At 33.3% G+C, this 23,665-nt stretch overlaps 1 protein-coding gene and 1 long non-coding RNA gene across 5 annotated transcripts in view; one reads left to right on the forward strand and one right to left on the reverse strand.

Moving 5' to 3' along the window:
• The first annotated feature begins 27 nt into the window (after positions 1–27).
• On the forward strand, positions 28–23,504 carry LOC132701499 (uncharacterized). 2 transcript variants are annotated; one of them, XR_009618783.1, is made up of 3 exons: positions 28–392; positions 22,364–22,553; positions 22,655–23,504. It is a non-coding gene; the product is annotated as an uncharacterized LOC132701499 (long non-coding RNA). The 2 variants fall into 2 exon arrangements; XR_009618782.1 differs by lacking the exon at positions 28–392 and adding an exon at positions 19,734–21,252.
• LOC132701494 (nuclear pore complex protein Nup155) overlaps positions 569–23,665 on the reverse strand; it is a 32,774-nt gene continuing 9,677 nt past the window's right edge. For 2 of the 3 annotated variants that reach the window (XM_060669451.1, XM_060669450.1), the window contains 8 exons: positions 16,048–16,253; positions 15,719–15,993; positions 15,185–15,335; positions 7,982–8,241; positions 7,452–7,927; positions 1,568–1,688; positions 1,387–1,515; positions 917–1,327 (listed from right to left, as the gene is read on the reverse strand). In XM_060669451.1, coding sequence (XP_060525434.1) covers positions 1,201–1,327; positions 1,387–1,515; positions 1,568–1,688; positions 7,452–7,927; positions 7,982–8,241; positions 15,185–15,335; positions 15,719–15,993; positions 16,048–16,253 — 1,745 coding nt within the window. In that variant the 3' untranslated portion in view covers positions 917–1,200. Of the gene's footprint in view, positions 1,339–1,386; positions 1,516–1,567; positions 1,689–7,451; positions 7,928–7,981; positions 8,242–15,184; positions 15,336–15,718; positions 15,994–16,047; positions 16,254–23,665 lie in introns of all 3 variants that reach the window. The other variant, XM_060669452.1, reaches the window with a different exon arrangement.

Here is a 23,665-nt window from a genome sequence, read left to right on the forward strand (position 1 = left end):
CCACAGAACCCCATGTGCGGTCAGTCGGGTTTTGTTTATTAGTCTTAATAAAGAATGTTATTTATATAAAATGTGTCTAGAATAAAATATATGTGCATGATAAGTTCGATTTGCAATAAATATACAATGCGTGCATGCCGTTACCAGGGCAGTGTTGCCAATGAAAATTAAGTTGCACGGTGAAACGTCTTAGGAACGCACGTTTCTGTGTTTAATCTCCAGAAAAAATGGAATGTTTTATTAGTCACCATATATTATTCTGTACGTGAAGGAAGCCAGGTGATTCGCATCATAGCGACTAAGAAAATGAAATAAAATTATTATAAGAATTGGCAATGTAGAATTTGTTTACATCAGTTGTATTTCATTGACGATATGGTGACTCTACTAAGGTAAAAACTGATGCGTAAATATTTCCGTAGAAAACGGGATAAATTATCGCACATGCTTCTGCATTTCACCCACTAACCTACACTATTTTCTTCCTAAAGAGCAATATCCACACGCCCAGTTCATTTTTCCAGAATAATTAACGAAATCTAGGCATTTTTTAAGAAAATATTGCCGTAAAAATGCCGCACCCAAATTTATTGACGATTTGTCAGCGTCCATGTTGGTTGTTGAATATCGCAAAAACGAGATTTTTCAATAGGCATTTTCAAAAAATATTAGTTGCATAAGTTCTTGTATTATTGGTGTAGCTATATGGGATCACTTTTTAATTCGTTGACGTTTCAAATGTTCAATTTATTCATGCGCCTTTTTTCACAATTTGCCGTATTTTTTAGTTGCTATTCTACATTATCGAGTGATATAAAAGTGAAAATTTTTTTAAAAATAAATCTTTCAAAGTGTATGGGTATTCATTATCTAACTTGTTTTTACAATTTCACCATTTTTTTGAATATTAATGACATTTAAAAAATCATTGTTTTCTCGTATTGCATTTATTATTAGCTAGCTGACACTTAAACTTCACTTTCTTTTGTCACGCAGGACGGTATAATTTTGTAAAGACAACCATCAATACCATAATTCAAGAAAAGTTAAGATAATACTAAAAATACCATTTTATTGAAAAACAAGTAAAGTTGAAGTCACACGAACAATATTTTTAAAAAATTTGTAAATAAAAAAGGACATTGTAAACCTAATCAGTACTATTATAACAATAGTTAAGAAATGGGATGATTAGGTTTTTCAAATTCGCGAGAGCCTCGCTTGTATACTCCTGAGTTGGTTCACTAGGTGATCACTGTTAGGTTTACTGTATAGATTTGACAGTAGAGTTGCAACTGTATCCTGACACAATGACGTAATTTTTCTCCTAAAAAAAAACTAGTGCTTTTTTAATCCTATTAAAGATTCGATTTGCTTATTACGTACTTATCCACACTGTTAAATGTATCGTGTGTGTTGAGGAAACTTGTAATTAAGCACGCTGTTGATTCAGCAAGGTGAAATTCATTTTCTTCCACTTGCCAAAAATCTAGATTTGTAGCCGTGGTGATCAAACTAGAAACAAATTATATACACACCAAGGCAAGGTCAATGGGACAAAACTTACTTGTTGTAGACTTCGATTATGTTGTCGAATGGAATCATCATGGAAACGAGAGAATTGGGAACTAAACCTTTGTCACCCCTTAATCTTGCGTTAATCATTTCCAGTTCACCAACAATGTAATCTAAGAGATTTAAATAAATAAACAGGTAGAGAGTGCTCAACCCATCAAAAATTGACGATACCACATGGAAACGGAAAACATAGTCTTTTCAGAAAGTACATTTTAGGTTCATTGCGAACTTTCTAGAAAATATGTGTGTGTAATTTCAAAATTTATTTCGTCAATACCGGAGCGCCTTCAAAAGTAGAAATAGTTGGTTCCCTCGTAAAAACATGTAGTAAATATTAGTCATTGCATCCTATCAAATTATCAATGAACACTTTTTAATGATAAATACGACACGGGAGAAATTCCCAAAAAAGAACAATTGGTGTAATGATCACATATTGATAAGCCTGATGAGCCATACACTAAGATATTAGACGCATATGCCAAAAGGATTTAGCTGAGACGCAGTTCGGTTTTAAAATGCCCTTGGTACCATAGAATCAATGTTTGCTCTGTATACTATGAAGAAATTATACTGACACCAGAATTTAGTTGTTTGAGTCAATGGAAGATTTACACAAATCTAGCAAGGCGTTCTACAAGGACGTGTCCTGTTTCCACTGTTGTTCAACCTATATTACGAATTTCTAGTGAAAATCAATGGTGAACTGATTAATACCATTCGCTTTGTTGATGATATGATCATTTTGTGTTAGTGAGACAGCAAATGGGACTGAATATAAAGGTTGCAAAGACAAAGATTATTTTTAGCCGCCGGACGTAACTTAACCGTCACTACAGATAAATTGACAGAATGTTGAGAGAGGATCCAATTTTAAATATCTCATCTACGTCATCTACATCATAACGAAATTAGATGTAGGATTGAATCAGCCAACATTGCAGAAGATGAAGTCACTGTTTTGTAACGACAGTCTGAACTTAAAGCTAAGACAAAGAACAATTGAATTTTAAATTTGGATTGTGCTATTGTACTGATCGCTGCATACTAAAAGCTGCCACATTCAACCGTCTAGAAGTATTTGAAAATGTGGTTATATAAACGAATGCTCAGAATGCAATAGGAATCGACAGGCATAGTGGCTGAAAACAGATCTGACGACGCACCATAAGGAGATTCCATTTTTCTAGAATTTCTTTTTTGTGGGCGGGCATATTGTGTGTTGACAGTACCAATGTGTACAGAGAAACCCTCAGAAAAAATTAAAAGGGAACATATTAAGGGATGAGTGAAAGAGAAATATCATGCTATCTCACCCACATTTCAAGTAAAACCCTCTAAAAGGGGTGTGCTTATTTTCACATGGTTTGTGGATGTCACAACAAGGAACGGCTATCAAATATACAGTCTGGCAGAAGGCAATCGCAATTAGAATTTCGAAGGGAAAGTACAAAGTAACCTATAAGTCTGGAAAATAACCTAAAACTGCAAAAACTAGCCTGCCATAGCACAGAATGTCGGATGATTTAAGATATGATGGACTGCATTAATTGGTTGTTGAAACTCATGATAATAAAAGAAATGGTTGCGTAGGCAAAGTTCATTGAGTTTCCATACAATGTGTAGCAAATGTGATTTAGGTCTATCCTTTTTTAAATTTCATCCAAGTATCTTTTATTTTATCAGTTTTTTTGGCATCTTAGTTGCAAATAAATTGGACAACTAAAATATGAAAAAAATTAAAAACCAGGTATTGTATTACAAGAAAAATTCTCGCACACGTCCACCATAATTGTGTAGTAATTGAAGTAAACAGAAAACATACCAAGTAGTTTTTTTAAATTTAACTTTTTTTTTTAATCCATTTACGAATTCAGCGTCAAATTTCATGCAGAATTCATATAACACACCTATATCATAATTTGCCTTATTTCATATCTAATTCTGAAATTTAAATGATCCAAATTTTATGGTTATACACTTTTGATTTTTAAATTCACTGGATTAATACCTGAAAATTTTACAGGTCATTCTATTCATCCCCTTCGACAAATCCACTTCACTCTTGATCAAAAAGCGGAACACCATTCTGTTGAAATCAAATCTGTTTATGTTTGGCTTAGCGAGAGTCGGAATTCAATCATTTTGAAGAAATAAGGTCCAATAAATTTGTTACTTAAAATCTCTGAGCAAACATTTAGATTACTTTCCGTCAGTGATTATTTGTAGCCCAATACCCACAATTTTCTTTATTTATGGTACCATTTGAACAAAACTTATATTCAACTCAAACTTCTAATAAACTAAATAAATAAAAACTAAAAGTTCAGATTTTCATTAAATTGTATATTTTCACATGACAATTGTTTCGACAACACCGTGTCTTTATCAAATGTAATATTTACAAACTATTTGCTACTATATATACCGAAAAATGACAATTTAACCTTAATTGTTGTTGTGAAAATTTAAGTTTAATAATGGAGAGGTATTTAAATCGAATTAATCGTTAAGCAATACATTTCAATGTCTCATTTTGTTAATCTCCATGGATTTCATAAATTTAATTTTCCACTTTTTGTGGCTGTACGTAAAACATCAAAAATGTCGTCAAAACTGTGTTTTTCTGTGTTTAAGTGTGTAGCATAATTAGAATCTAGACTATTGTTTTTAAACGCTTTTTTATGTACGTTAATGCGTTTCTTGAAGGATCTACCTGTTTGTCCAATATAAATTTTAGGACAAAATTTTCCGATTGTGTTGTTAGTTCTGAAAGCTATTTTTAAACCACATTTTGACAAATGTTTTGAAACTTTTTCACTGCGTTCTTCTATGTATATAGTTGTTTTCAATTGTTCGTGTTCTGTATTAGTTTTCGTATAGGGTTTACTGTTGTCTGGACTTGTTTTTTATTTATAATTTTATCGATAACGGACGGATTGTAGCGGTTGTTCGGTGCAATTTGTTTAATGATATTGAGTTCTTTGTTGTAATTTTCTGCCTGTGTATAAAAGAGTGAAATGCAGCCATTTTATGTGTATAAGGGTGATTTGTGCTGTTATGTATGACTGTGTCCGTTTGTGAAGGTTTATGGTAAATGGAAAAATCTGATTTGTTTTGCGTTTTCGTAATAGTTCAGTCTGAGAAATTAATAGAGTTATTCTGTTCAATCTGGATAGTGAATTTTATAGGATTATGTAATGAGTTAATGTAATTTAAAAAAGAATTCAATTGTCCGTCCGTTACAACAAAGCAAGCTAAGGCATCATCCACGTATCTCGACCACCATAGAAAACTTTTATTTAAAGGATGTTCTAGTATAATATTTTCCAAATTATCCATAAAAATCTCGGTTAACAAAATACTAAGTGAGTTTAGCATAATCAAACCTTCCTTAGAGATGTAAATCTGTCCATTAAATTCAAAATAATTTTGGCCTAAAGATACTATTAAGCAATCTAATAGATCTTGTTTCACCAACCTGTTTCCGAGTGAGGATGAAATCTACTAAATCTATAACATCCACGGGTGGAATACTGGGAAATAAGTTTTGTACATCAAAAAACAATGGTGTTGCATTAGAAGGGATTTTGATATCTTTAATTTTGTCGATTAATTGAAAAGATTTTTTTTTGCAAATTTTGGTTTAAAATCTGTGCGGGACTTTAAATTATTCACTAATTTTGTTGAGAGTTTAACTGCAGGAGCTGTTACATAAGACACGACTGGTCTAATGGCCATATCTTGTTTATGTAATTTAACTAAAGAATTTAATTTCGGCGGTTGTGGATTCATAATTGTGTGAAAAAATACTTGTCTTTGTCACTAAATAGTGTGGAGTCAGTAATTACTTCCTTGACTTGTCTTTGATATAACTCGGTAGGATAGTGTTTGATACATTGGAAAAGTTCTGGTTTAAGAAAATTGTTGGTTCTTGAAATATATTCTGGGAAATCGATAGCTATGACTGTCTTTCCTTTATCTGCACGTGTAAATATTATGTTATTTTCACAAGCTTTGTTTTTGATAGTTTTTACTAGTGACATTTGAGAAATTTCTTGGTGTTTGTTGTTATCTATTAATTGAGAGTTTATTATATTCGCTAATACTTGTTTGTTTGAATTAGAATCGTTAATGTCCTTAATTGCTAATTCACAGTCAATCCGTAAACAGTCTAATTCTCTATTAATGTTTGAGTGCTGTAAGTTGAAACCTTTTTCCAGAAATTCAACTTCATTTTTAGAAAATGTTGTGTCTGTTAAGTTTATGAACCTGTTGTAAAATTGGTGGTCGGTATATTTTTTAATAACTGGCTTGCTGTTAGATATTTTGTATTAGAAATTAATTTGTCTAATAATTTCTCTAATGATAAACTCTGTTTAACCGAAATCTAATACAGAACAAGAACAATTTAAAGCAATTACATACATAGGATAACACAGTGAAAAAGTTTCAAAACATTTGTCAAAATGTGGTTTAAAAATATCTTTCAGAACTAACAACACAATAAGAAATTTTTTAAAAAACAATAAAACGAAATGTTCAAAATCCCAAAAATCAGGTGTCTACAGGTTGAAATGTGGATCTTGTCCTAAAATTTGTATTGGACAAAAAGGTAGATCCTTCAAGAAACGCATTAACGAACATAAAAGAGCGTTTAAAAACAATAGTCTAGATTCTAATTACGCTACACACTTAAACACAGAAAAACACATTTTTGACCAGAATTTTGGTATTTTACATATAGCAAACAAAAACTAGAAAATTAAATTCATTGGAAGCCATAGAGATTAACAAAATGAGACATTCAAATGTATTACTTAACGATCAATTAGATTTAAATACCTCTCCATTATTAAACTTAAATTCTCACAACAATATTAATTATGGTTTTATGGTCATTTTTCGGTATATATAGTAGCATGTAGTTTGTAAATATTACATTTGATAAAGACACGGTGTTGTCGAAACAATTGTCATGTGAAAATATATAATTTTGTGAAAATATGAAATTTTAGTTCTTATTTATTTTGTTAAATGGATTTTCATCAAGTAAAAGCCACCTTAGTTCAATTCTAATAAACTATTTAATCTTGTGTTCTCATTAATTTTTGGATGATCTGGCCGTAGTCGATCATGCTCTATTTATATACATTTTCCCTCAATTTTACACACTGTGAATCTTGTAATTGGTCTTTCTAGATATCTTGCGTTAAAAAATTACAAACTTCCTGAATTCTCGTTATGCGTCCATGTCCAATAAAAATAAAAATTTCAATTCTGTGGGCGTCATTCTTTACTGACAAAAATGTTAAATTGTTACAATTTACTTGTACTAGCTACTTACCTGTTCAATTGAAAATTTATTTTTTTTTTGTTTTTTTTCTTATAAAAAGTAAGAGGTATTTATAGGATATGCTACACGAAAATGAATTTAAAAAAATGGTGTTCCATTTTAAAAAAGGAACTGGGTATCGATATTTACTTTTGGACCCATAGTGTCGACATTTTCTGTCGAGTGCACAAAAAAATTATGATGGAAGTATGCATTTTTATTGGAACCCAATGCTTGACTTTTAAATGAATTTGTGTGGTATTTTAGCGGCTCACTGTATAATGTTATTAACATTTATATTTCAAATAGAAGTACATACGAGAGCCCAGCCTTTAAAAAAAAAAAGAATAATAACGTCATGCGAGATAATGTTCATGCTCCTCCTTTAGCTCCGCCTTCTCAAACAATATATAAGCAGCTACAGATGGTGATGATTGACGAAACGTCAGCAAGATAGATTTACCAACAACCGACGCAGGAAGAATGAATAAATGAAAAAATTAAAAATGAGACAAAAAAAACTTCGCCTTCGACTCACCCAAGGGAAAACAGTTGGAGGAGCGGACGTACTGCCTCGCTAAGTGCTTAACTTTGCCCATCACCTGAGTCATTCTGTCCGTACCGCTACCAGATGATTTCCTCAGCTCATTGGCTATAATTTTCTGCCAAATAGACTTAACTAAAGAGTTATCGCTGTCCGTATAGCCGGCGCAATCGATAATAGCCAGCTGACATTCCAGCAGCTGAAACGGTTCGGCAAAATTCTCATAGAGCTGAGAAATTTCGTACAATCCCGAGTTCAAGGCAGCTATAGCTTCGCCGGCACTAGGAGTTTCGTTACGAAGGTTTGTTATGTCATCAAGAATGAGATCCTGTACTTTAGCGACTTCCATTTTATCTTCCAAATCTCGTAAAAACACGCCCAAATATGGAGCGTAGCCTACTTTGTCGCTTCTCATACACATGATAGCTCTCGCAAGGTAGGTGAGCCTTTCTTTCAAAGTAATGCTGCTCCTACAATATGAAAACAAAAAAAACCTTCTAACTGCGGAACCAGAATTAGATTACCCCGATTTCGTGGCCAAATTGTTCAATATTTTAGCAGCGGCTGCATGATTATTGTTACTCTCATAAAACTTCCATAGCAGATCCATTACGGGTAAGTTGTCCGAAGTCTGCGCAGAAGATTTTTTGAGATACTGTTCAAGGGAGGACTTATTGATCCTTATAATGTCATTGGTCATCTGTTTGGAAATCATCCACTCATAGAGAGCTATGTGCATTATCTCATCATCGGAATCCAGAATATCATTGACGATCTCTCGAATCTATAAAAAATTACCAAGTACATCGGAAAATTAAACAATGCCGACATAAAAAAATAGGCTCATTTTTACTCAAACAGACATTATTTCCATTGCAACCAACATTTTCAACAAATATGCACCGGGAACTTGATCTGTTGCGGAAAAACCATAAGTAGCAAAATTATGGAAATTTAAAATTAAACTAATGTTGGTGATACCAATCCGGTTAAAATATTTATTTTAAATGGAACCCCCTATATATTATTCCATATTTGGATTTTTTGCACCACTACTATATTTCGCAAAATATTTTTTATTAATACTCATCAAATATTTTTATGTTTTAATTAAATACATTCTTATTCTACCTTAATAAGAGTATTAAGAAAAAAAAAACAAACAAAGATAAAAAATAACGTGGGTTTAAAATATATAATAATTTCTTCCTCTATTTTTACCCAAATTAGAGTGGAAACTCTATATAGCGAAATTGAAAGGACTGCTTTTCTTTCGTTATAAAGAGTTATAGGCACTTGAAAAATAACAATAAGCATATGTGTTCTGTAATATTTAATTATTGTATACACATATTTTAACATCTACTTACGTTTTATATAAATATTTAACTACATTTAATGTTTCAAATAATCGGTCATTTTCTTTTGAATTTTTTTAGTATGCCAATACGCATCTCGTACTTTGGCTTGTATTTTCACCATTTCTTCGAGAGGGGTATCTTCCCCATGATACATAAAAAATTTCTCTAACAGCTCAACTGAATATAGGGCTTGTTGGTGGTCCCAGATCAACTTCTACATCTTCTTCGTCCTCTTGGCGCTCTTCCTCACCCTTTCTTGCTTGTTGTAATATGGCTTCCTCTGTTAAGTCTGCTGTTGTAGGCAAATTTTGATCTATCACCATAAAATCTTGCAACTCCTCACTTGTAAACGTAATTGTTGTTTGAAACTGCTTTATCCACTTGCTTAGTGGCTGATCATCTTCCAAGTCCCGTTCGCATTCTGTTTCGGTAATAGGTCCTGCATGACGATAGGAGTGTTGAATTGTTTCTGTTGTCACCTCTCTCCAAGCTTTACTAATAAAGTTGACTGAAAATTTGTCTTCGGACTCAATTATTTCCATTGTAATGTTTTTCCTGTATCGACTCTTAAGACTTTTTATTACGGCGGCTGTAATACACTTGTTGTTTTGGCTGGAAGAAATGCCAATTCAATATTCCATAAATTTGGAATATGGAGATGTGCAGGGCAGGGCAGTAATATTTTCCTCACCTTTAATTCGGCATCCCATTTCCGTATCTCCTCTTCAAAAATTTGCGATGTGACCCATGCAGACTTGTTTGACTTGTCAGTGACCGGCAAATGCTTGATGTTCTTACAACATCGTGGGTTAGTTGATTTTCCAAGCACGACTAGGTTTCGTTTTTCTCTCCCACTCACATTGGCAGCCAATAACACTGTTATACGTTCGTTAGAAAGTTTTCCACCCACACACTTTTCGGTTCGAAATTTAAGAGTTTTATCTGGCCTCATTTTGTAAAAAATACCAGTTTCGTCAGCATTAAAAATGTTGTCAGTAGGGTACTTTTCTGCTAGTTTTGGCCACGTCTTCTCCAGCCAGTCGTTAGTGACTTTTCTGTCGACATCACGAACTTCGCCACTTGTCTGTCCATAAAATCGATAATGCCAAGTTGTTCAGCAAACTTTTCTACTTTTAGTATTACGATAGGTCCAGAAAGTGAAACATTTTTAAGACGTTGCTGTTGGAACCACTGCAACATTGCCGGATCCAAACCTCCAAATTTTGACTTTCTTAGTTTTTTACTAGAACTGCCTGCCGCTTCAGCCTGAATGATTTTTTCTTTGCACAGACTTCATAGGCCCAATAGATGTGTTCTCCAGCAAAATTTAACCTTGCTTAATGATGCTCCGGAGTCAAGCAATAAAACTTACAAAAACGAAGTATGTTATTTATCTGAATTCCAAGAAAATAAACAAACTTAAGATAAAAAAAAATAACTGTATAAATTTGGAAAGTATGTACTATAACAGCTTACAATAAAAACATATATTCTCCTTTTTATATGAATTTCCAAAATTAATTAAAAACGTGGTGCGTTAATTTTAATTTTTTAATTGCCAGCTCCTAACGTTTAATTAACTAACCGCAAAAATGTCAGAGATACTTGTGTGTAATTGTCACTTGTATAAAAAATATTGTCAGTAACCACGCTTAAATACTATACACGCGGAAATTACTAGAGATTAAATATAGATAGATACGTCCGTTCCTTTGAACCGCTCCGATCGCCTGACTCGTAAGTTCTTAATATTAAGTAAGTGTTTAATATTCTTTGGTTTGGTATACTACTTAGTTTAAGTTTATTAGTAATCATTCTTATTTCGTGTGTTGAATCGAGTACGAATTATGCAAAATATGTGCGAGTCTAGGTATCTCAGGAGATGCTCCCGCCCAAATGTAGAATACACTATTCTATTGAGACTAAGGAAGTTATAAACAATGTTTATTTGACTCTCATTGAACATGGTGCCAGCCAGCAAGTATCTTTAGAAGAAACGACCACATTGACGAAAATTCCAACATCAACTGTATGGAAAATTGTGAATAATCCCATTTCAGCGAGGAAAAAAAGAAGCGACGCTGACATTTTCTCGAGTGTAGATGAAAGTGATCAAGATATAATACGGCGTAAAATTTACTAGTCGTACGAGGAACAAAGCGTGCCATTACATATTTTAATTAGGAGGCTTGAAAAAGATGAAACCGGCGTTAAATGTGGCAGAACTACCTTATGGAAGTGTATTCAACACATGGGTTTTAGATTTAAAAAAATTGACAAAAGGCAAGTTTGAATGAAATCTTTTAGAATTCGGAAATGGCGACTGGAATATCTAGAAAAAAATGGTATTTACAGAGAACTTGGTTTTTACCTGGTTCAACACTTACGGAAAAGGGTTAGGTTGACTCAATTGATAAGTGTAAAACAAACGCGCCATCAAAAAGAGGTAAAAGAATAACTATTTTGCATGCTGGCTCTAAAGATGGTTGGATTCCAAATGGACTTTCTCTGCCTGCGAAAAATATTAAAAATTCTCTGGATTACCATGAAAACACCACCGCTGATTTATTTGAAAGTTGGTTTAAAAACAAACTAGTTCCAAACATTCATCCTAATAGCGTAATTGTAATGGACAATGCAAGTTATCGCAGTTGACTAAAACCCCTTCCTCATGTGACACAAAAGCAACAATCCAAAACTACATGTAGGATAGGCACATTTATTTTCACGAAGATTATACCAAAAAACAATTAATTGAGGTTCTAAAAAGCTTGAATCTACAAAAGGAATACGTCTGTGATAATTATGCAAAATATCTAGGGCATACAGTTTTAAGGCATTGAACATGTTTGGCACCAACTGAAATCTGCCATTCGTCGTAACAATGCTTTTCGCCGTATTAACTCCAATGTCCTCAAACGTATAGAAACCGAAGTTTTTAATATCCCTCCACAAAGTTGTTCAAATTCTGTTAAACATATAGAAAAAGTAGAACAATTGTATATCCATATTGCAAATAATATAGAACAAATAATAATTAGAACAGGCGATGATAGCGACAGTGATACTGATATATTATGTGAATAATTTTATGTAGTTTAAGTAGGTAATAAAAATAATTTGTAATTTTATTTTAGACTTAAACATAAATACATACATAAATAAATAAATATTGTTTAGTATCTTTCCTAACAACACCCCAAATAATTAAATTCTAAGTAAAGTGCTGACCTGTTCGGCCATATTTCATTCTTACAGCTTGCCCGGGTCTTTCCTTAATTCGTATCTGTTAGTCACTTTCTTATATCTATGAACAGACTATAATAAACATTCTCTCCAACTATAAGCAAAGAATATCCCAAATCAAAATTCATTAAAAAAATCAACCCCTAAACCCGATTGGTTTTCCGATACGAAAATGTCTTAAATGCCAGTTTGAATATTTGCTGTTTTTTTTAGTTGTGCTATTTTTAAAATTTCGTTGTTATTTTATAAGTATCTTTAATTTGACTTTTTTGCATTTATTTTTCGCTTTCGCTGGACAGGCCAAGATAAGAAAAATAAACCACAATATCTCGAAAGTTAAGTTAAAAAATAGGAGGTTTCCACAACTTTCGAAATTTTCGACAGGATAAGTTAATAGAGTAAAATTTTAAAGAATTCTGTACCTGAAAAATTGCCCGATATAGTTCGGCCTGAAATCGTAATTCTTGTCATAAAATATTAAAAATCTGAAATTTAGGAATATATTATGCATGAAATATATTTAGAATTTCCTCGAAAATCCAAGAAAGCAATAATATATAGGCTGTTCCTTTTAAAATAAGAAAGCTGATAGTCATCTCTGGTATATCTAGATCTTGAAAATATTTTAAGAAAATTTCAAATTTTTGCTCCTTTGCTACAGTTTTCCCATGAAGGGAATATAAAATATATTTTTTGATTTATTGGAGAGATATCTAGTTCGAAAGAAATCCCTAAGTAACTTGAGACTTAACTATTTTAAAAATTTTGAAGCTGTCATATGGGTTAAAATCCGGGTAAATGGGTACGTCATATAAAACTACTAATAGCGCCATTCTCCCAAACATTCTCCATTGTTGACAGCAGTATGGGAGTCTTTACTTGAAATCATAGAGGGTGATTATTATGCTATGAACTTCGCCTTCTTCATATTTACTTGCCAATTATTTTCGTGCATTTATTTCATACGCACTTGATGAGAAATAATGTTCAACCCGTTACTAAAGCTAAAAGCGTAGACGGTGTTGCCGCTAGTAATACGGTAAGTTTCCAAAATAGCAAATGTTGTGGGTGATGAATTTAAAAAAAAATAACTTTTAACTGTTACCTTTTAATAGTATATTATGCAACAAGTGCGGTAAACGGCATTTTACTCACGAGTTTATTTGACACGAGCGGAGCGAGTGTTTAATAAACGAGTGAGTTAAAAAGTTTACCGAACGTGTTGCATACTATACTTTTTCTACGACCGAATACATTCACTGACATGACCGTCAGAATTGACAAATGTCAAAATTCAAAGCGTGGGAAATATCTCCGAAAACATCCGATTGCTCCCAAATCCGTGCGGTAAAATCCCGGAAATGTCCGAAGTGGCTTGGATTCATGTTAAACGAAACTGACGTGGTAAAGTGACGCTTCGATGGCTAGATCGATGGTATTTAGGTATTTTACAGACGGGAGAAGAAAAATATTTTCATTTCATTAGTTCCTTTCTTATTTATTCAAGAAAATATCTAATGCATAGAAATCTAATTTCGTCAGACCAAAGAAGTCGTTTCTATGATCGTTACATATTTGAGTCAATGGTTTGAGGGTCAATTTTTGTAGCGTTTTAAAACATTTACAATTTTTTAGAAAATGAAAACTATTGGAAAACGAATGCAGATTGGCGATAATGACGACTTAGTACTATTGCTTTTTTTTAATCGCATTGTGCGGGATTTAGGAACATATCCCTAACATTATTTCTAAATTAAAAGGTCAATTATAGGTCATAAAAAATATGGCACAAAATAATATTTTTCTACTCCCGTTTGCAAAATGGCTAATTTTACCACGTCAGTTTCCTTTCCCCCAGATCCGAGTCACTTTGGACATTTCCGGGATTTTACCGCACGGGTTTGGGAGCAATCGGATGTTTTCGGAGATTTTACCGCGCGGCTTGAATTTTGACGTTTGTCAATTCTGACGGTCATGCCAGTGGATGTATTAGTGTTGTTTTGCGAAAATGTAGCCAAAAACTAACCGTCGTTGAAAAAGTATAGTATGCAACGTTCGGTAAACTTCTTAAGTCACTCGTTTATTAAACACTCGCTCTGCTCGTGACTCAACTGCCGCTTACCGTACTTGTTGCATAATATACTAATTCTTTTAAGGTTGTGATCACGATTCGTGTAAGTGCTCTTCTGCACCTTAAACAAATCGGACACATTTTACATCGTGATAAACATATACATAAAACAACCTTTAAAAGTAACTTTAACAACAAAGAACGAGCAAAAATTAAATATGCTGGATTTGACATAACGTCCGAAAAACTGGATTATAACCCTTTAATAACCAATAAAGTGAAATTTGTGCAATTGGTGCAAAAGGTCCGTATCAGTAGGAATCTTTGTGGTCATAGATATTTTTGTAATTTTTGTTCTTGTATCTTTTTTTTTTCTGGATGAATGAATCATGTTCGGCAAACACATTTAATATATGTAAAGTTAGCAGCAAAATTATGTTATTTGAAACTTGATATGTGTAAGAAAGTTTGTTTTAGTTGGACTATTCAATTGTTCAACATAGTAATTTTCTTTTGTTTTTTTTTTTTTCTAAATAACAGATTTCAAAATCACTAAATTGTGCATTCTAAATCACCTTTTTCCTATGTTTAAATGTTCACTTTAGCACTTTTTGTGGGTGCGGATATGGGTTATTACATTTGGCAAAACATTTAAATATGTCTTTCAATTCGTAAAACATTTGCTCCAAACACTTTAATTTTTAAAATGTCTCCGTTAATTTCCTGTTAGTATTTGGTTTTGGTTAATTGGTTGGTTTAATATATCTAACCTTTTATTTTGAAATTTTCTTAATTATATTCATTCAAATGGATTATGTGTTAATTATTGCACTTTACACCGAGATAGAGGTTATATTTGGAATAACAAAAATCCTTTCAACTGATAAAACAATTACGCCAAATATATTTTTTTTACATGAATTCGTAATGTAGGCACACTATTCTTTAATTAATTACACAAATTTTTATTTAACGTTGGAAGTTAAGTGGAGGTGTGTTTCTCTTGTTAAGAAACTGAGGACATTAATTTCTAGTTCAAATATACTCACCACATTTCCAAGCCTTGAAGGTTCTGTATCGTTAAGTAAAATTGACTTCTGATCTGTGTAATCTAAACTAAAGGAAGCCGCCGAGGGTTGATCGCTTTGCTCATTATAAAGCACTTCTAGCATATTTATAACCTCCCTGTATATCTCCATCCTAACAAATAGATCATATAAAGGATAATGTTAATATACTGGGTATTATTGAAGTGGCAGCATGAACCTGGACCCCACCCCGATGCCGAATCGATATTTTGTTAGGTCCGAATCAGATAAAAAAGCTATTGTTTCATAACCTCTTCTCACTGGCAGACTATTGGAAACAGGTTTAAAACTACTGTGCCAGTGAAAAGTAATAGGTTAATTTTATGATTTTTCAGAGTAACAGTGTGTGAAAACATTATGAAGAAAATGCTTTGAAAGTGCATGGTAATTCAATACCTATCTTTTTCCACATTTTAACAATTTTTTTGGTCCACATTTGCTAACTAAATTATATGAAGTTATTTCAATAACACCCTGTACGTTCATCGAACGCACCTTTTTTGATAATAAGCGAAACCCTCCTTATCGGCGGCATTGTCTTCGTTTCCATAAAAATTTTCCGCCACTTTATCCGGATCGATCTTTTTCGCGAAATGAGCACAGAGCTCGACGACCGCTTTGTAAGCTTTTAGCGCTGTGAACTGTTTGTAGACTTCGGGTAAGTTAATGTTGGGCACAATATTTTTGCAAAGCTGCAAAGCCGACAAAACCATCTCTTCTTTCTCGTCGACGTTTTGGACGGTCCGCGTCGATTTCAGTAATTCACTGGCCTAAAAAAAAAACATCACAAGTCAAAGAAAAACTAAGCGGAATGACGGAATTACTTTGGAATACGCGGCATCTTCCGGCTTGTACAAGTGGGGACACACTTCCATCAACCTGTTGCTTATAGAATCCACGGATGCGTTATCGCCTAAATAGCTATTGACCAATGTGCTAATTAAAACCGAGCAGATGTCTTGCCTATACAAGAATAATTCCTTAAACGTTATGCTCTGCAGGATCTGTTGGTGATTTTCTGGCAAGGCTCCTAAAATAATATTAAAATAATAGATTTATTGCTTAACAAAAAACTATTTACTCACAGACCAAGACATAATAATAGAAAACAAAAAAAGCATTTAGTAATCATTATCATAGTAATTGACTAAATTTACCAGCATCTATATGTCGAAACTCTATATAGCGAAATTGAAGGGACTGCTTATTTTTCGTTATAGGCACTCGAAAAATAACAATACGCATATGTGTTCTGTAATATTTAATTATTTTATATACATATTTTACCATCTACTTAGGCACATTTCATATACATATTTAAGAACTACATTTAATGTTTCAAATAATCGGTCATTTTCTTTAGAATTTTTTTAGTATGCCAATACGCATCTCGTACTTTGGCTTGGCATATTAATGGAAAATTTGTCTTCGGACTCGATTATTTCCATTAAAATCTTTTTCCTGTATCGACTCTTAAGACTTGTTGTTTTGGCTGGAAGAAATGCCTATTCAATATTCCGTAAATTTGGAAAATGGGGATGTGCAGAGCAGTTATCTAAGAGAACTAATATTCTGCCTCCCATTTCCGTATCTCCTCTTCAAAAATTTGCGATGTCATCCATGCAGACTTGTTTGCCTTGTAAGTGACCGGCAAATGTTCTTAAAACATCGTGGGTTAGTTGATTTTTCAATCACGACTAGGTTTCTTTTTTCTCTCCCACTCATATTGGCAGCTACTAACACTGTTATACGTTCTTTAGAAAGTTTTCCACCCACACACTTTTCGCTTCGAAATTTAAGAGTTTTATCTGGCGTAATTTTGTAAAAAATACCAGTTTCGTCAACATTGCCTGATCCAAATCTTAAAATTTTGACTTGGTTAGTTTTTTACTAGAACTGCCTGCCGCTTTAGCCTGAATGCCTTTTTTCTTTGCACTTCCAAACTGTGGCTGCAGTCGACGGTGTAAGTCTGTATCGACGTCCCACTTTCTTTTCTACCCATTCTATCTCCCGAATCAAAGAAACTTTATCATCTCGAGATAAAATTTTTGGCTAACTCGCCCTGCACGCCGTATTCACTAATTCAAATTAGAACTGATTGAAACAATGGTGTGCTTTTATACATACCCATAGAGGCATTAACATAATCGCTTATTAGGAGAAAAACACTTACGACGACCAGATTCTCGGTAATTAGATTATTAGGGAAAGGAATTCTGAGAAGGTAAGAGACTCTATTAATTACAAGTCAGCCTACATTCCTTACTTTGTTACCTGATGTGCCCTTTTTTCTTTCGGTATAGAGAGTGAGAAATTCGTTATCCAGAGTGGATTAATACATAGCATACAGGGTTTCGCTTGAGGGGGGGCGAAGCTAAAAAGTGAGGAATGAATATTGTCTGGATTCACTGATTCCTATATTGGTGAAAGGAAAAGACCTAAGTCACGGTTAAGATTGGTTGGTTGATTTATCTATGAATTCTCGGATTTTTCTTTGGTAGAATAATTGATTGCTTGCAGGAATTTTCGTTTGGTCGAATAAGATTTCATCATTATGTTCTACAACTGCTGAGTTTATTTGTCGTGGTATTAAGGCTCTGTAATGTTCTTTTAGCATAATGGATATTTTTCGTTCTTTTTCCCAATGGACTTTTCGACTGTGCTGTTTAGACTGTAAGGAAGGGTGGACCATAGAGGACGAATCGTGAGGTATAGGTCTGTTTGGGTAGGGGACAATGTTATTTCTGATGCTCTATTAATAAGAATATCTATGAATGAGAGATTATTAGTTTCTAATTCAATGGTAAAAAGTGAGTTAACGTGTATAGATTTTAAACGGCTAAGAAAAGAAAAAGAAGGTGTTGAAGTCTTTCTTCCCAAAAACTTACATATGTGCAATGGCTGGTGATAAGGCATATGATATACCGGGTGACACAAGAAAGTGGGAACACTCTAAAACTTTTAAACGGCTTGAGAAAGTGATTTTAAATTTAGAAGGGTTGATATAGGCTGAATGTTTAATTTTTTGACAATATGTAGTCAATGGTTGCACTTCCGGTTCGAGCGGAAACGACAGTAAGTTTCAAATTTTAAATAGCACACCAGATATTTTTTTGCATTTTTGGATTCCGGTGATCATTCTATGTAGGATAGTACGGTTTTCTCTTTTTTTTTCTAAATTTTTATTTAATTTTTGAAAATTGTGTCCAGGAGGCTGTGACCATCATAAATAATATTTACCGGGTCAACTGATCATGGGAAAAATTGTAAATGAAACTTTTCTTTGCTTATCTAATGGCAAAAAGTAATGTAATGAACTAATAATTTTTTAGGATAACATAGTTTTTTCGAATAGCACCCTAGTGGGAACAGAAACTTCTTAAAACACATACTTTTTTTGCAACATTTTGACACCAAAATTTTCAAAATCCGTTAAAAAATAAGTTCACAGGAAGGAAAAAGTAAATAAATTTTTATAAAAACAAAATATTAGTTTGGTGGCTTTGCTTCTATTCATCATCATGAAAATTCTGACAGTTTGTCCATTTTTATCTGATTATCGATTTTGTCGCGTTATCGATTTGAATTATCATGGAAAACAATAACCAATTTACAAATGGAGAAAAAGTTGATATGATTGTGATATACGGGGAATGTAGAAAAAACTATCGACAAGCCCGTGCATTGTATGCAGCTCGCTATCCGGGACGTCGCCTTCCTGCACATTCTTTCTTTAGAAAACTGGAATTGAAAATGAGAAATGCATAAAGTAATCGACATGATAATTTTATTATAAGTGAAGAAGTGGAAACGTAACGTAAATCCAGCTGCGACGCTGAGAGAAGTGGCATTAGAACTAGACATATCAAGGGACTTTGCGAGGAGAATTAAAATAAAACACGGCTATACCGTTCATCAACATCTTTATATAGCTGACTTTGACAGAAGAATTCGATATTGTAATTGGCTGTAAGATAAACGTGACGAAAATAATAATTTCGTTAACTTAATTTTGTTCACCGATGAGTCACGATTCTCAAATAAGGCTATGTTTAACCGATAGAACAACAGATACTGGAGTGACAGGAAGGCGAATTATTGCATTTTTTTTAGGGTGCCTTAACTGGTGCACGATGTTTCGTAAGAAATGAAATTGAAGACTCGTTTATGGGGATAGCCTAATCTCAACACACGGTCCAGTCAATTGGCCCCCACGGTCACCGGACTTGACACGCATAGATTTTTTTGTTTGGGGCTACGTGAAAGACGGTGTTTATGTAACTCCAGTGTTCGACCTACAAGAATTACAGTGGAGAATATCGGTTGCATTTGATAGTATAACTCCAGAAATGTTAGGAAGGGTTACAGCGAATGTAAGTTCTAGAGCCAGGGAGCGTCGTATACAAGAAGGGGGACATTTTGACCATATTCTATGAAAGCTTTACCGTAAAATAAATTGGTTATTAAGTAAATATCTATCGAACTTATTTAATTCAAATAAATACAAAGCTCCAGTTCCAAAATAAATTTAAAACTTGTCTTACAGTAACACAAGTTGATTTAGCACTTTCAAATCGATTCTACCGACATTGTTGCATTTATCCCAAAAAGTCACAGATTTGAAAAGAAAAAAAAATTATATTCTCTTATTCTTCTGAGTTTCCGGTAAAAAGTGCTTGTAGCTTATGACGTACGTATACGTACAATACTTACGTTAATTTTTGACTGTATCCCCGTATTCCAAAAACATATTAACTTTTTACCATAATAAAACACTTTAAACAAAAAAATTCTAATCTTTGAATCTCAGAAGAAACTCTCCCTTGAATTTTATTCATTTTTTTTTATATACTAATCTGTTTTTTTTCCACTGCATGAGCCTGTCGAGAGTTTCTTCTGCATTTCTAATCTTACCGACTTGACAATTAATGAATGAATGAATAGAAGCAAAGCCACCTAAGAAATATTTTGTTTTTATAAAATGTGTTTACTTATCTGTTTTTTCCTTCCTATATTGCAAAAAAAGTACCGGTTTTAAAAAGTTTTTGTTCCCACTGCTAATCAGGTGACAAGGCAAATAGTATTTATAATGGTCACAGCATTCTAGACACAATTTTGAAAAAGTAAATAAAAAAAAAACAAAAAAAGATAAAAACCGTCCTATCCTACGTACTATCCTCCTGAATCCAAAAAATGAAAAAAATATAGGTTGTGCCATTTGCAATTCGAAAGTTACTGTAAGTTAAAGTGATTTCCGCTCAGACCGGAAGTGCAACCATTGACTACATATTGTCCAAAAATTGGACATTCACCAAATTTCAAGTCGCAATTTTAAGCCGTTTAAAAGTTATAGTGTGCCCACTTTCTTGTGTCACCCGGCATGTTTATAAATTTCACATTTATAAGAAAAATATGTTCTAGACAATCGCTCCTCAATTAAGATGAGAAGGTTTGATTCCAGATTTTAGTGTATCTCAAATATTGTTGAGAGTTTCAGGAATAGGAACTTTAGTAAAGAGGAACTCTAAATCAAAACTAATTTTTTAATTGATCAATGAAGTGAAAGGAATTAAGTACGAAACTGTCAGTATTCCCTGAAAAGGATTTTAATATAGAATCAAGAACTTTTGCTAGAGAATAGGTTGGAGAACAATGGCGCTAACAATAGGCCGAAAGGATAAAACCATATATAAGTAGGTGCATGCAATGCAAACCAATTTCCTCTACGCTCTGAAGAAGCTGACTGGATAATTGAGGAAACGTTAACAACTGACGCAGCAAGAATCCCGAAGAACTGCAAATAGTATTACAGTAGCCTGTTCTATTTCTTTGAACAATTACCAGTGAAAAATGGTTAATATTCAAATACGCTAACAAATTCGGACAGTTTGTAACGTTACATACCAATATATAAAAGAAGATAACTGACAGTAGCACCAACGTTTAAGACTATTTATATCAAATCTGTCTAAATACAATACATAATTGAGACCTCTAGGTGGATATGCACCGTCAGCTTTGAACAGCAGGTATTTAAATTTTTTATGTACTCAAATTTAGATCGAACAAAGCTAAAGTAAAGGGTTTTCAAACCAAAGGTTTACAATTACGCATAATAAACTCATAATTACAATAAGTCTCAGATACAGTGCTCTCTATGTTATTTAGACTGAAAATCAGCTCCGCAAAGCATTGCGGTCACTTACACGGAAATCGGTATATAAAAATCTATTTGTCCTTGATAGATAGATAGCTAGATATTTATTTCGATTTTCGATATTACATATAACACATATATGAGTATATTAAGCACGTCACATCACATTAAAATACAGTGTTTAAACAATACATTTAAAAAATACATTTAAAAAAATCATCTACTGAGTAGACACACCTATCAGTTAAAAAGGTCTTAATTCTTTTCTTAAACACAGATAAACTATCAGTTTCTTCGAAGCATTTATAGAAATTTAAAGCTCTGTTATATACTTTCAAACCAAAATACCTCAGGTTTTGTTGCCCGATATGCAGTCTAGAGAATGGAACGTCCAAGTAATCTCTCTGCCGTGTGTCATGTTCGTGCAAGTCACATCTCCTATTCCATCTTATCATGTTACTTTTGACGTAAATCAAAACGGAATAAATATATAATGACGGAAATGTCATGATCTGAAGTTCCCTAACTAAATCCCTACATGAATGTTTACTAGTTACACGCTTCGTGTAACGAATAGCACGTTTTTGTGCTAAGAAGACCCAATGTGCACCAGTGGCTAGACCCCAATAGATTATACCGTAACCTATCACTGATTGGAACAGCCCATAGTACACCAGCTTTAAAACGTCAATGGATATCGTATCTCTAATATTTTGGTTTAAGTATGAGCAGGAGGTTAATTTGGGCAATATGTTGTTGATGTGATGATTCCATGTCAGTTTGTTGTCAATGTGCAGACCGAGAAACTTAGTAGCCTCCACGTTTTGTATAGAACGTCCTTCTAATTGGAGAGGAATACTGGAATCAACGCGATTATTTTTTGTGACTATTTCCATAGCCATTGAATCAGATTTATTTAATTGTAGTCCGGTATCGCGTGACCCTTGGTTCTGCGGCCCCTTTTATAATAGCTCTGCTTTTAGCTGTAACTAAAATGCTTGTGTCATCTGGCTACAGTACAAATAATGCATCTATATTATCCTGAGGAAGATCGTTAATAAAACAATTAAAGAGGAGCGGTGATAAGCAGGATCCTTGCGGGGTACCTCTGCCTACATATTGACAGCTAGATTTTGAACCGCCGATCACAACCTGCTGTACTCTCTCGGAGAGGTAAGATTTAACCCCTGAGTTTGCTGCACCTCTAACGCCCATATTATGTATATGATTATGTAGTTTTGGTCTTACATATTCTGTAAACTGTACTATTTTAGTAACCGTAGACCGGGAGTTATAAAAGCCGTGCCGAGTTTGTGAGATAGAGACAAGATTGTGATTGAAGCATTGCTTACGTAACTTTTTTCACCACTCTCAAAAATAGGACAAACTCTGAATCCTTCCAATATCGAAGATAAACTTCAGAAGAAAGCACTAGTTTAGAAATATAAAACGTTTTATTTTAGTTATCTTTATTGTAGGACCAGACTCGATTAGACTTAGCGAAAAAAATGTCACACAATTTCTTTGTAGAAACGTGCTGCATGCAATGAAAATAGTTGCTATTATGCATGTTGTTTCTTAAATATTTCACAGCACCTAACATCCTTATTTTAAATGGAACGTCCGGTAAATTGTTTCACAATAGTCTTCAGTCAATAGTATATGAAATCCTGAACTTATTTTTTGTAGCCCTTGGATTCTAAGTTTGGTGGTGGTATAAAAGAGCTAATGTACTCTTGCCTCGTCTTTACTAATTTAAATTCAGACGAATAACACAGGTTCATTACGGGAAGAATGTTAGAGCTTACTCAGAACAAAAAATTTATGATATATTATTGTCATATTTTGTTCACCTTCATGTTGTATTTTTTGTTTCTTGCGTTCCATGTTTTGTGTCGTTTCTTTCATTGACTAACTAATAGTTAACACTAGAATTTTTGCCTCTTGTCAATTATATTTTATTTCTGGAACGACATTAAAATTGAAAATATGAAATAACATAAAAGTCGTTTTAAATAGGTATGAATGCAGAATTATTTTGCATCTGGTCATCCAAGATGTGACATTGAAAAAAGCAAAGTAAAGCAATGCAATTTCTTACCAAAAATTGGACACCCCATATGAAATAAATCTCTTGTCAAACAATTAGCTGACATTTTTGTGTTTCTGTGCACAGCATAAGCCTTTCCCAATAATTAAAAATAATAAAGGGCTGTTGTATTGTGAATAATGTCACATCATTAAAAAATTTATGGCTCCAGAGGCGAAACTCCAAGGGCTTCAAA

Source organism: Cylas formicarius, unplaced genomic scaffold (genome assembly GCF_029955315.1).
Source record: "Cylas formicarius isolate icCylForm1 unplaced genomic scaffold, icCylForm1.1 PGA_scaffold_4__25_contigs__length_36172078, whole genome shotgun sequence".
NCBI classification, from domain to species: domain Eukaryota; kingdom Metazoa; phylum Arthropoda; class Insecta; order Coleoptera; family Brentidae; genus Cylas; species Cylas formicarius.